The following is a 13,661-nucleotide window of genomic DNA, read 5'->3' as shown; positions in this document are numbered from 1 at the left end:
TGCAGCGTGCAGACGGCGACCCACCCTACGACAGCCAGCGGGACCCGGCACGGGACTCGCCCCAACACGTCCTCTCGTCCCACGACTTCCCAGCGCTGCCCCATCGGCCGCCCCAGTCCCCTGTTGCCAGCCCCTCCACCTCCAGCGCAGATGGCTTTACTCCCCTTTGGCGTGACGCTGACCATAGGGACACCCTTGCGGGCAGGGGGCGGGGTAGAAGCTCTCCGACGACCAGCAGTCACCCTCACGACAGTGGCGGGCGCGGCGGGGATCTGGGTGGCGTACCGAGGGCACGGCTAGACGGCGGCGGTGATGGAAACACGGCCACAGCCGAACCTCCAGGCGTGATGACGCGCAGCAGGCTACAGACGGGCTCCACCTCTGGAACTCCCCGTGGACCAAACCACGGCACCAAGACGCAGCGCCAAGGTCGTATCGACATCATGCTTGGCGGCGGCAACAGAGCGCCTGCTCCTGGGACGCAGGGTGATCCTGACCCCGGCACTCACCGGCGTCAGGGCCGCAGCGCCGACAAGCAGAGAGACAACAGCAGCATGTGACGGTGCGGCAACGATAGGCCAAACAACGTACCGAGAGATAGTGCAAAGGGTATCATTCGTTTCTTGAGTTGGAACATCGATGGACTCGCAACGAAAATAGCAGACCCCGATTTCGTGAGTTATATACACAACTTTAACGTCGTTTGCCTAGTTGAAACGTTCCTGGATAAATCGTTCATTTTGAGTAACACGTTCTGCGACTTTGTAGTATTTTCGAGCTCGGCTGTCAAACTGACTGACAAAGGCCGTAGGTCAGGTGGGGTCATTATACTGGTAAAAAAGGAAATAGCTAAATTGTTTGATGCGATTGAGGTAACGTACGATCACATGGTCTGTCTCAAAATATCGAAGACACTGTGGAATCTGGACAAAGATGTTATATACCTAGCTGCGTATATCCCTCCCCAAACTTCACCGTACTATGATACCTCCCAGGCCAAATGTCACATTGAACAAACTGAACTATGTATGTTAGACATGTTAGAAAGGTACGGAGAAGTTTACATCATCCTATGATTGGGTCCTTGCAAGCTATTGCTGACTCAGAAAATCAGCTAGACGACCCGTGCAACCATCAAGTTCTGTATAGCCCTTCTCGATTGTCAGAGGATCGGACAATTAACACGTTTGGCTGGGAACTCTTGTCGTTATGTTCTAGTTTTGGTCTGTGTCTGCTGAATGGTTTTTGCACGCCCTCTTCGTCTAAGCATTTTACATACATATCCAGACATGGAAATAGTGTAAACGACTACTTTATCATCTCAGAAGAGTTATCATCCCTCTGCCTGGGCTTGACCGTCGAAGAGAGAATTGAATCCCCCCATATGCCGCTATGCTTAACACTTACAGGCCCCACTAACAAGAACACAGGGCAAACAGAAAACGAAACAAAGAAAGGGGTACGAGTTAAGATGTCATGGGATACACATAAAGAACATGAGGTAAGAGAGCTTATTGACTCGGAATCATTCGCTGGTAAACTCGAAGAGGCGGGGCAGATGATAAGTGGGGATATTGATGGATCAGTAAAGTTGTTCAACCGTGCCCTTAAGGAGGTAACTAAGCCAATGGAAATTACTGTTAAGAATGGTTCTGTTTCGGTCGGTGAGAAAAACAAATGGTTTGACTTTGAATGTCAACAGCAAAAAAAGTTGACACGAAAAGCTCTTCGAAGGTACAAGAAAAACAAGACAGCTCTTGACATGGAGAAGAGAACAGATACAATCAGTTTTAAAGAATGTGAAAAAGAAGCAGAGCGGTGTAAAACGGTATATTTAGATGAAAGGAAGAAGTACAACCAGCTGCTGAAAAATAAAAAGATTACATTTAAACAGAACAAAGTGTCACTTTTACTTGCCAGCATTCATGACCCCCAAAGCTTTTGGAGGGAAATTAGAAAATTCAAGAGAAAGGGAAGAAGCTCGCCTAGCATTAGTAAAGATGACTGGTTTAACCATTTTAACGGCGTGTTTAATAATTTAGCTGCTGGAGCGACTCCAGTTCAGCAAACCGAGTTATCCGCGGAAGAGGTCCCGGACCTCGACATGGACGAGCTAAATAAAGATATATCTGAAGGAGAGGTAAGAGAAGCCATTAGAGGGCTGAAAAAAGGCAAAGCAACAGGTATAGATGAAATCCCAAACGAGTTGCTTCGCATCGCAGGTGATGATGTTACTACTTACCTGGTAGAGCTTTTTAACAAACTGTTCCACACAGGAACATACCCAGCTGAGTGGGCCAAAGCCATTATTCACCCAATCTTAAAAAAAGGCAACGATGAGAACCCTGACAATTACAGGGGCGTGTCGCTGCTAAGCTGTGTCAGTAAACTGTATACTGCCATCATTAACAATAGATTGACTAAGTGGGCTGAAATGAACAATGTCATGTCTGAGTCCCAAGCTGGATTCAGAAAAGGGTATACGACAGTGGACCATATTTTCACGTTATATGCAGCTGTAAGCAAGCAACTTAAACAACACAAGAAACTGTATGTGGCCTTTGTGGACTTCCAAAAGGCGTTCGACACTGTCAAAAGAGATGTACTATGGAATGTACTGCTCAAGATCGGCATTGGGGGAAAAATGCTTCAAACACTCAGAGCAATGTACTCAAACGTATTATCTTGTGTTCGGTGTAACTCTGACTACACGGCCTTTTTTGAGTGTATGCAAGGTCTTAAACAATGATGCTTGGCAAGCCCAGTCCTGTTCTCTTTTTTGATTAACGAACTTGCGTCTGAAATGATTCTAAAAGGGAGGCATGGAATTCAACTTCTTCCGGGTGAAATTGAACTATTTATCATGATGTTTGCTGACGACATAGCATTGCTTTCAGTGACACCGGTGGGACTACAAAACCAGTTAAATATATTGCATGAAGTTGCCAACAGATTAGGTTTAAAGGTAAACAAAGAAAAAACAAAAGTGTTGGTATTTCGCAACGGTGGATACTTGGGGAAAAACGAAGCCTGGACATTTGGTCACGACAACATGTACGTTACCAACTCGTATAAATATCTCGGCTTAACCTTGACCACCAAAGTTTCCATCCAACGATGCTTTGAAGACTCTATTGTACGAGCTAAGCGTGGTGTTATCGACATTTTTAGAGTTTTGTGGAATATTGGATGTTATGATCTAAACCTTTTTTTCACACTCTTTGATACACAGATTACCCCCATATTGCTATACGGTTCAGAAATGTGGGGTTGTTTTGATTGCTCTAACATTGAAAAGGTACACATGTTCGCATGCAAACGGATAATAGGTGTTTCCCCCCAAAGTCCCAACTGCATGGTATACGGAGAACTCGGTAGATTTCCCCTATCAGTCCTCGCTGCTACCAGATGCGTTAAATATTGGTTGCGGCTAAATCGCCTCCCCAACACAAGATATGTAAAAATGGCCCATGTGATGATGAGGAACATGGCAGACAGAGGGACAGACAATTGGTCCGCTAGGGTCAGAAACCTCCTATGTGAAAATGGGTTTGGACATGTGTGGACGTACGGCTATGTCGGCAACGAAAAACACTTTATCAAGGCTTTTCAACAACGCCTAAAAGACTGCTTTACCCAGAACTGGCATAGTAAGCTAGAAGACAGTGAGAGGTATGACACATACAAATTGTTTAAACCTGACTTTGGAAGAGAAAAGTACCTTGACCAAATAGACAATCCATATATCCAAAAAGTGTTCACAAAACTCAGACTTGGGGTTTCACCCCTGATGTGCAACAAACAGAGATATTCTGCAAACGGTTCCCATGTTTGCCCACTTTGCAGATACCCTCACGAAAACGAGCACCACTTTCTTTTTAAGTGTCCAGTATACTCTGATATAAGAGAAACTTACCTAGGAAATGTCTTTGAAATCGGTCAACTAGAAAACTCGTCAATGCAGATACTACTAACACAAAACAAAAGTAGGTTGTGGGCACTCTCCCGGTATACATTTTATGCATTCAGGCATCGACAGCAACTGCTAGGCTAAAATGAATGTGTGTAAATGATTTTCGATCGCTATGTTCCAACCCTTAGCACTGTATTATGCACTTGTTCTTACTTGTTTGTGAGAGAGTATACATTGAATGGAAACTCTACTCCCCCCTTGTACAAACACAACAGTGTGGTTTACAATAAAATTTCTGAGTTCTGAGTTCTGAGAGTTCTCTCTCTCTCTCTCTCTCTCTCTCTCTCTCTCTCTCTCTCTCTCTCTCTCTCTCTCTCTCTCGCTTTCGCTTCCTGAAATGAAAGTCAGGATGAAGGTCGCTTGTTCATTTCAATGCTTGTTATTCCCTCAGGTGCCGGGAGATTGGTTCCGTATAACTTTCGCTTACTCCATTATTACTACACATTTCGTATGCATTCAGAGCGCTTACTTCCCTTTGGTTATTTGATCAGAAACGGCCGGATTTGATGACCGGACGACAACGAGCGTGGCCTCCCCAGCAGGCCCTGCGTGCAACGTCCCAGCAGCACGTGTGTGTGTGGCCATGCGACAGGTCCAGGTGGATGCTGCTGCTTCTGACGTTGGTGGTGGTCACGCCCTGGTGGCTGCTTGTCTGTGAGTAACATCAATTATGTCGTTGTGCCATGGAAAGTTTGTTGAAGGTCGTTTGATGTCTTTTCTGTGTGGGGGGGGGGGGGAGGGGGCGGGTGTGTGGGGGGGAGGGGGCAGGTGTGTGTCGGGGGCGTGTTTGTGTGTGTGTGGGGGGGGGGAGGGGGCAGGTGTGTGTGTGTGGGGGGGGGTGTGGGTATGTGTGTGTGTGTGTCTGTCTGTGTGTCTGTGTGACGGTGGGTGTGTGTCTGTGTTTTTGTGTGTCCATGTGTTTTTATGTATTTATGTGTGCTTATTTCTGTCTCTGTTTCTGTCTTTGTCTCTGTCTCTGTCGCTCTCTGTTTCTCTCTCTGTCTCTGTCTCTCTCTTTGTCTCTGTCTCTCTGTCTCTGTCTCTCTCTGTCTCTCTCTCTCTCTCTCTCTCTCTCTCTCTCTCTCTCTCTCTCTCTCTCTTTCTGTCTGGAACTCTGGTGTGGAACTCCATTCCGTCTGTAATAAGATCATTAACCACACTAAAGAGTTTTAAACAAGCTCTGCATAATCATTATATGTCTACCTAGATGGCTATATCTAGTCTTAACATGTGCAAGTAGCTGTCAGCTATTGGCAAAGCTTTATGAATTACAAAAATATGTTCTTTATTACATGTATAATGTGGAATTTATGTTGCGATTTTCCATCATCATCATCAACATCATCATCATCATTATCATCATCAAATCATCATCATCATCATCATCATCATCATCATCATCATCTTCATCATCTTCATCATCATCATTTACACCATAATTATAATCATTGTAAGCATTAGTGTAAACGTTGGTATTGTGTGAATTTTACCGTCGATCACTTTACATGTGTAACCTCAATTAACATGTTGCATGTTTCGCTTTTGATTTGTATGTTGCTTACTTTGTCATGTTGTGCTCACTTGTCGATTGTTTGCTGGGTCGTTCGTTTAATTTGTTTATTGTCATGTTGCTTTACTTGTTTATCATTTATTAGACATTTGTATTAGAAGTAAGGACCGGTTGTAAGAAAAGGCGTCGCCTTAAACCTCTATCCTTGAAAAATAAAGTTCCATCATCATCTCTCTCCCTCTCTCTGGTAATCAATCACACAGCCTGTCTCCTAGTCTGCCAGTCATTGTTTCGATTAGTCTGTGCCCAAATAGGCCATCCTTCTATCTGTCAGTCTTTATCTGCATCGGTGTCTGTGCTTGTGCGTCAGACAGAAGGAGCTTCATTGGCTTCATGCTTCTGTCTGCTCACCAGCATTGTCTGTGACCGCTTCCGTCTGACAGCTTAACCCTCTCAACTTCCTTCTGCTACCCCTCAACACCACACACCCACCTCCCACCCACCCCTCCCCATCCCCCCTCCCCCACCCGGACTCTCACCGCCACCCCCAATCCTTCCAGCCACCACCACTGTTTTTGCACTTCTCTTTTCGTTTTCATTTTTGGTCAAGTTTTGACGGTAGGTAGATTGGGAAAATCGAGACGATGATGGTGGTGGTGATGGCCTGTGTGTGTGTGTGTGTCTGTGTGTGTGTGTGTGTGTGTGTGTGTGTGTGTGCGCGCGCGTGTGTGTGTGTGTGTGCGTGTGTGTGTGTGCGTGTGCGCGCGTATGTGTGTGTGTGTGTGTGCGTGTGTGCGCGCGCGCGCGTGTGTGTGTGTGTGTGTGTGTATGTCTGTGTCTGTCTGTCTGTCTGTCTGTGTATGTGTGTGTATGTGTGTGTGTGTGTGTGTGTGTCTGTCTGTCTGTCTGTCTGTGTCAGTCTCTGTCTGTGTGTGTTTAAGTGTGTCTGTCTGTCTGTCTGTGTTTGTCTGTCTGTGTGTTTAAGTGTGTCTATCTGTCTGTCTATATGTCTGTCTGTCTGTCTGTGTCAGTCTCTGTCTGTGTGTCTGTCTGTGTGTGTGTGTGTCTGTGTGTGTCTGTGTGTGTCTGTCTGTCTGTCTGTCTGTCTGTCTGTCTGTGTCTGTCTGTGTCTGTGTGTGTGTGTGTGTCTGTCTGTGTGTGTGTGTGTGTCTGTGTGTGTGTGTGCTCAGAAAACCTCTAGACAGATCTTCATGAAACTTTACTAGTGAACTGTATCCGGGCCGAGACGTTTTTCTCTTTTTTTTTTAACAATGTCTTTGATGATGTGATATCCGGTTTGTAAACATTTGATCAATTGATATTTTCCTCAAACATTCTTTGGTTTAGTTAAACAGATATGTTTTGTTTGAATTATGATAGAACTACTCAAGCATATAACTTATATTAGCAAATCCCAGCTAAAACATAATAGAAGTAGGCACGATGGCGAACAAAATCAAAACGTTCATTTCGGAATGACGCGGGGTTTTGTCAGCCATGACTCATAATTTATATCAGTCTCGGGGAAGATTTTTAGTCCAGTTTTGACAGATAGACTGAATGTTTTGATATCGCTTTACACGATTTGTTATTTGGAAATTAATGCACGCGTAGTCTCAGACGCAGATACAGATACGGAATGATGCAATGCCCATGATTACTGTTACTTTCCTTTGCAGAGCACAGGGCGAGGTGGATGACGTAACACGTTGTTTCCATGACAACACAGAAGGATGTCAGGAGGGTGTCATGGCGTATGACATGGTCAAAAGGATGTGGGACGACGCAGTGTACAGCGCTCACACTCTCTGTCAGCACAGTATGTACGGGGCTAGTGGCAAATCAATCATTCAATCAATCATACAATGAGTCAATCAACCAATCAATCAATTATTCATTCAATCAATCATCTAATCAATCAATCAATCATTCATCCAATGAGTCAATTATTCAATCCATCAATCATGCAATGAGTCAATCAACCAATCAATCAATTATTCAGTCAATCAATCATCTAATCAATCAATCAATCAATCGTTCATCCAATGAGTCAATTATTCAATCCATCAATCAACCAATAAACCAGTCAATCAATCAATAAATAAAATATGGACTGACACTTTGACCGGTAGTCTAGCTGAAAGACAAAGTAAATATAGTGGGTGCGGTTTGATCAGAATTGCTAGTTCACGGTAAACACAATCGCTGAAAACAAGAACAAAATCAGAGACTGAAGTATTCAGAGACTGAGTCGAGTCTTTGACATTCGCAAGGGAAGAATGACCGATTGACCCCAGGAGAACAATCCGAGTCGGATTTTCATATCTGATATACTTAGTAACTTGACTTAGATACACATTTTTAAACTTAAAGTCAGATTTTTATATCATCTGATACACTAAGAGTCAGAATGTCATGAAATCCGATACACGTTTTCACAGAATCAATCAAATCTGATATGATGCTCTTATGATGAGATGTTCATGAAATCTGATGCACTTCGCGTGAGATTTTCATGACTACTATTGTTGTAATTTCCAGCGTGTCCGGGGTACAAGCAAGCCTTCCAGTGTGTCAAAGGATTACAAGCGGAACCCATGTCGCTACTCTGCAGGTAAAACTGCTGACGACGTCGTGATCATCATTATCATGATACTCCTACATTTGCACTGTATCCCACTGGGGGTAGGGGGTAGGGCGTTGAGGGGTTGCATCATAGATCTGTCAAGGGATATCTATGGTTGCATACAGTGGAACCCCCCTTTTAAGACCCCCAAATTTAAGACTCCTCCTTTGTTATATATATTAAGACCCTCCTTTCTCAGATGTACTCTTGATAGCCTGTGTAAATGTACCCCCATCTTAAGGCTCCCTACCCTCTAGGACCTTTTTACACCCCCGGTATAGGGGTGTGTATAGGATTCGGTCGATGTGTTTGTTTGTTTGTTTGTGTTCGCATATAGATCTCAAGAATGAACGGACCGATCGTCACCAAACTTGGTGAACAGGTTCTATACATTCCTGAGACGGTCCTTACAAAAATTGGGACCAGTCAAACACACGGTTAGGGAGTTATTGGTGCATTAAGATTCTACAAGGACTTATAGAGGGACATATTAATGGTCAAAGGGAAATAACTTTCTCAGTTGGTGGCAGTGAGAATGGTAAGGACGGGGGTGTTTTTCCTACCTCGGAGGAATTTCTTGGTTTTTTTGTTTTGTTTTTTTTTGCTTAACACCCAGCCGACCACGAAGGGCCATATCAGGGCGGTGCTGCTTTGACATTTAACGTGCGCCACACACAAGACAGAAGTCGCAGCACAGGCTTCATGTCTCACCCAGTCACATTATTCTGACACCGGACCAACCAGTCCTAGCACTAACCCCATAATGCCAGACGCCAGGCGGAGCAGCCACTAGATTGCCAATTTTAAAATCTTAGGTATGACCCGGCCGGGGTTCGAACCCACGACCTCCCGATCACGGGGCGGACGCCTTACCACTAGGCCAACCGTGCCGGTCCTTTAGAACCTGATTTACATATATTTTTGAAGGTTTTAAAAGGGGGGGTTCCACGGCATTACTTTTGTATCCGTTCATGTTTTAAAAACTGTCAAAAGTGCTTTAAAAAAAATCGTGCTATCGGTTTATCGACTTTTCCAAAAGCAATATTTCTTGGGCTCTTTTTTGCATCAGGTTTGTTTTCGTCCCATTTATAGGTTCACTTGCAGAACTGACAAAATATCAACAGGGTGCTCAGTGACGCCTGATAGATGTTCTGTAAACAGACATATAGACATAGAACACTTTATTATCTCAAGACGAGAAACTCAGGTGTGGTGTATCACAGCATTAGGCTACAATATACAACATAAAACGTAAGAACATAAATGAAATATCGAGGCGCAAATAGTCAACGCTTGATAATTAAGATTAGAATAATAATATCAAAACCAATCTATCTCCCTCTCTCCCTCTCCCCCTCTCTCACTCCATTCGTGTCACATTACGTCACAAGCAGACGCGCGGGTTCATAGGCGCATGGAATTAATAGATGTTAAAATGTGCTTAAAAGTGAATCTAGATTTAACAATATCACAGCTGAGGTGCGTAGAGGGCACGTATCTGTTCTTGATTCCGGAAACAGGATTACTACGGAAGAAGTTCAGTTTTACACCCAAAATGCACACCCACTGTTTTCAAACGAACTTCTTGACGGACACAATGGCCGAGGGGTTAAGACGTTGGCCTTCATTGTGGAAGGTTTGGGGTTCGAATCCAAGCAGTGCCGGGAGAGTTAAGGGTGGAGATTTTTTCCGGGCTGCACCCCTTGAACGCAATCGAAGAAGAAACGAACTACTTACGTTAAAGGCACAGTAAGCCTCCCATAAACCATCGCAGATACTGTCAGGCTTTTACACACAGTACAAACACCCTTTCATTTAAACACTCACCGCTTGAGAACATCCTAGGTGCCCTCCGTAAAGAGCGAGCAATTTTCAAAGAATTTATTTTTGCGTGGTTTATCTTACCCCTGAGCCATTGTGAACCCGTGTGATCCAGTTTCCTTTTTTCACAATGTAGTCGTCAGTTTGTGATTTCAATGCGACTCGCTGTAAGCTTATCTGCAATAGCACGTTATTATGTACCTCTGAATCTAAACGCAACAAACGGCTGCGATTCACACGAACTCTAGCGATGGCTTTTGACTGTTCAGAGGAACTGGCGATAGGCATAACCGTCGTCTGCTACGAGAACCACAACCTTGCGTGACCCTGCTTCCGGGCTTTTCTTTTTTCAATTTTTCAAAACTTCGAATTGTACTGATCTTGTCTTGATGAAAAAAGAATTCTTTATGATTTGAGAATGTTGTGTAACAAGCTGTCAATTTATTATATAGATTTTAAAAGTTAGGTCTAGCGCCAAAACGCACCGTCCGATTGTCTGATCAGACAATCCGCAACATTAATTCTTTGAAAATTGCTCGCTCTTTACGTAGGGCACATAGGGTGTTCTCAAGCGGTGAGTGTTTAAATGAAAGGGTGTTTGTACTGAGTGTAAAAGCCTGACAGTATCTGTGATGGTTTACGGGAGGCGTACTGTGCCTTTAAAAATAAAATATCAAACGTATTAAAAGAAACAATTAAAAGTCAGCAGAGACTTTTTTCCTCAGATTTGTTAAAACGTATGTAGAATTAGAACAAAAGGTAACCAGGTTTGATATATATATAGATACAGATGCTTGTTTCAAGCTATCGTCGTCAGTGTATGTATAGAAGTATTGTGTTTATTTCTGTGTCAACATATTTGCAGGTCCCGCAAGACGGCCATTGCCTGTGTGCCCTGTCCCCTGGCGGCAGACATGTTGCACGTGATGATCAGACGTAGAGTGTCTGTGGAACATCTGGACATCTGTGAGACAGGTCTGTGTGTGACGGTGTGTGTGTGTGTGTGTGTGTGTGTGTGTGTGTGCCTGTGTGTGCCTGTGTGTGTGTGTGTGTGTGTGTGTGTGTGTGTGAGTGCGTGTGTGCGTGCGTATGTGTGTGTGTGTGTGTGTGTGTGCTTGCGTGCGTGCTTGCGTGCGTGCGTGTGTGCGTGCGTGCGTCCCTGTCTGTCTGTCTGTCTGTCTGTCTGTCTGTCCGTGGTTCTGTCTGTCTGTCTGTCAGTCCGAATCTGCGCCGGCTTTCTGGCAGCAGAAATGCTGAACCTGATAATAAAACTGAAACGCGCTTTCTAGGGAGTCATAACGTATATACATTCCAACGTCGATATACAAATGCAACTAATTAGTCAACACTTTTGACTTTTCAGAAGCGCCCTGTCCAGACCTGATCAAGGCATTGGAGATCATGGAGAGATGTGCAAGGATTTACTGGGTCCAGTCTGACCTAGGCTGCAAGTAAGTCACTAAGGTCAATGTGTATTAGGCCCATTTCTGACGATTATGCCAACGTCTTACCTTCAGGTATTAATCACTTACCATTCGAACATTGTTTGGCTTCTGACGTCAGAAATTTCACTTCGAAAGAGAGTGTCAAAAAGAAATATCTTGATTGTTGTTGTTGTTGTTGTTGTTGTTGTTGTTGTTGTTGTTAATCGATATCGTATCTCTTTAATTGTTTGACATGTGTCCGCAGCGAGGCATGGTCAAATAGAGACGTCTTGGTGTGGTTGTTTTTATCGATATCGTACCTCTTCAATTGTTCGATCTGTGTCCGCAGCGAGACAAGGTCAAATAGAGACGTCTAACTTGGCGTGGTTGTTTTTATCGATATCGTATCTCTTTAATTCTTTGACCTGTGTCCGCAGCGAGACATGATCAAATAGAGATGTCTTGGTGTGGTTGTTTTTCTCGATATCGTATCTCTTTAATTCTTTGACCGGTGTCCGCAGCGAGACATGGTCCAATAGAGACGTATTGGTGTGGTTGTTTTTCTCGATATCGTATCTCTGTAATTCTTTGACTGGTGTCCGCAGCGAGACATGGTCCAATAGAGACGTATTGGTGTTGGTGTTGTGGTTTTTAATCGATATCGTATCTCTTTAATTGTTTGACATGTGTCCGCAACGAGACATGGTCCAATTTAGAGACGTATTGGTGTTGTGTTTTTTTTTGTTTTTTGTTTGTTTGTTTTTATCGATAAGGGGTTTAATTGTGTGACCTGTGTCCGCAGCATGGTCAAATAGAGACGTCTTGGTGGTGTTGTTTTTATCGATGTCGTATCTCTTCGACGGGCGCAGTGGCGTAGTGGATAAGACATCGGCCTCCTAATCGGAAGGTCGTGAGTTCAAATCCCGGCCGCGGACGCCTGATGGGTTAAGGGTGGAGCTTTTTCCGATCTCCCAGGTCGATGTATGTGCAGACCTGCTAGTGCCTTATCCCCCTTCGTGACCAAGTGCGCACGGAAAAGACCCTGTAATCCATGTCAGATTTTGGTGGGTAATAGAAACACGAAAATACCCAGCATGCTTCCCCCGAAATCGGCGTATGTTGCCCGAATGGCGGGGTAAAAACGGTCATACACGTACAAATCCACTCGTGCAAAAACATGAGTGAACGTGGGAGTTTCAGCCCATGAACAAAGAAGAAGAAGAAGTATCTCTTCAATTGTTTGACCTGTGTCCGCAGCGAAACATGGTCAGTGGAGCAGTGTCTGGTGGACGGAGGCATCTACTCGTTGTCCTGTCGAAACATATCTCGTGCCATGGCTGTCGTTCTCGCTGGCTATGAAGAGTCACGCACCATCTGCACCACCACCACCTCCACCACAACCCCTACCACCACCACAACCTCTACCACCACCACAACTCCTACCACCACCACAACCTCTACCACCACCACAACCCCTACCACTACAACAACTACAACGACAACACCCCCTACAACGACTACAACATCAACAACAGCGACCACAACTTCGTCTCCAGGCACTACTACAACGTTTATAACCAGTACCGTTGGTAAGACCGGTTGTGTTGAGTTATTGCGTGAACTGATTTCCTCTTGCTTCAAAACTACATGTAGTGTTCCAAAACCGTGTTTACTACTTCAAATTTAAGAATTTGGAAGTACATGTGATACTTTGCCAGCATTTCAATATTCTTTAAATAAAACATTTAAAAAATTAAAATTAAAATCAAATCTTGTAAATCTAGTATGACACAGCGAACCATGTAGTATGCTCTATTTATTAACCTAGCTCTCTGTTTTAGTAAGATCAGCGAACGATCTCGCCGAGCCAGGAGCATTCATAATGCCTGAACCATGATCCAGTAGATGAAAACATTTACTGTGTGTTTGACAGATTACGAAAAACTTCGCAGCATCATTTTCTCCAGGTGTGAGGTAGACTTTAGCACTATTGTCAACCGCAACCTATCTGACGTCATTACGGCCATGAATGACGTCACCAATGACACGGATGACGTCACCAAGGACACGGATGAACTACTTCGTTCAAACCTTGATATCTGCATGTGAGTGAAACTTTGAAGTGAATCCTCTGCCCTCTCTCCCCGGGGGATTTGGTTGTATAAGAACACAACTTGGGAGATTCTGATGTAATGCTCCTTAAAGGTATAGAGACAAGTGAGGAAGTGGAGAAAAAAAACCCAGTTAGAATGTCATGATCATGACAGTTATTTATACATATCTTTGCGAAATTTTTGTTCGCGCATA

General features: G+C 44.1%; 1 protein-coding gene across 1 annotated transcript in view; it reads left to right on the top strand.

The window, feature by feature from the left end:
- LOC138976164 (mucin-22-like) overlaps window positions 1-13,661 on the top strand; it is a 43,175-nt gene that overhangs the window by 25,179 nt on the left and 4,335 nt on the right. The window contains exons 7-13 of the mRNA XM_070349004.1: window positions 4,465-4,627; window positions 7,163-7,302; window positions 8,025-8,097; window positions 10,796-10,905; window positions 11,294-11,381; window positions 12,612-12,943; window positions 13,288-13,459. Of these exons, the coding sequence (XP_070205105.1) occupies window positions 4,465-4,627; window positions 7,163-7,302; window positions 8,025-8,097; window positions 10,796-10,905; window positions 11,294-11,381; window positions 12,612-12,943; window positions 13,288-13,459 (1,078 nt within the window). The remainder of the gene's footprint in view (window positions 1-4,464; window positions 4,628-7,162; window positions 7,303-8,024; window positions 8,098-10,795; window positions 10,906-11,293; window positions 11,382-12,611; window positions 12,944-13,287; window positions 13,460-13,661) is intronic.

The sequence above is a fragment of the Littorina saxatilis genome, linkage group LG9, assembly GCF_037325665.1.
Source record: "Littorina saxatilis isolate snail1 linkage group LG9, US_GU_Lsax_2.0, whole genome shotgun sequence".
NCBI lineage: Eukaryota > Metazoa > Mollusca > Gastropoda > Littorinimorpha > Littorinidae > Littorina > Littorina saxatilis.
The sequence above is the reverse complement of the archived record's forward strand: the minus strand, read 5'-3'. Positions and strand labels throughout refer to the sequence as shown.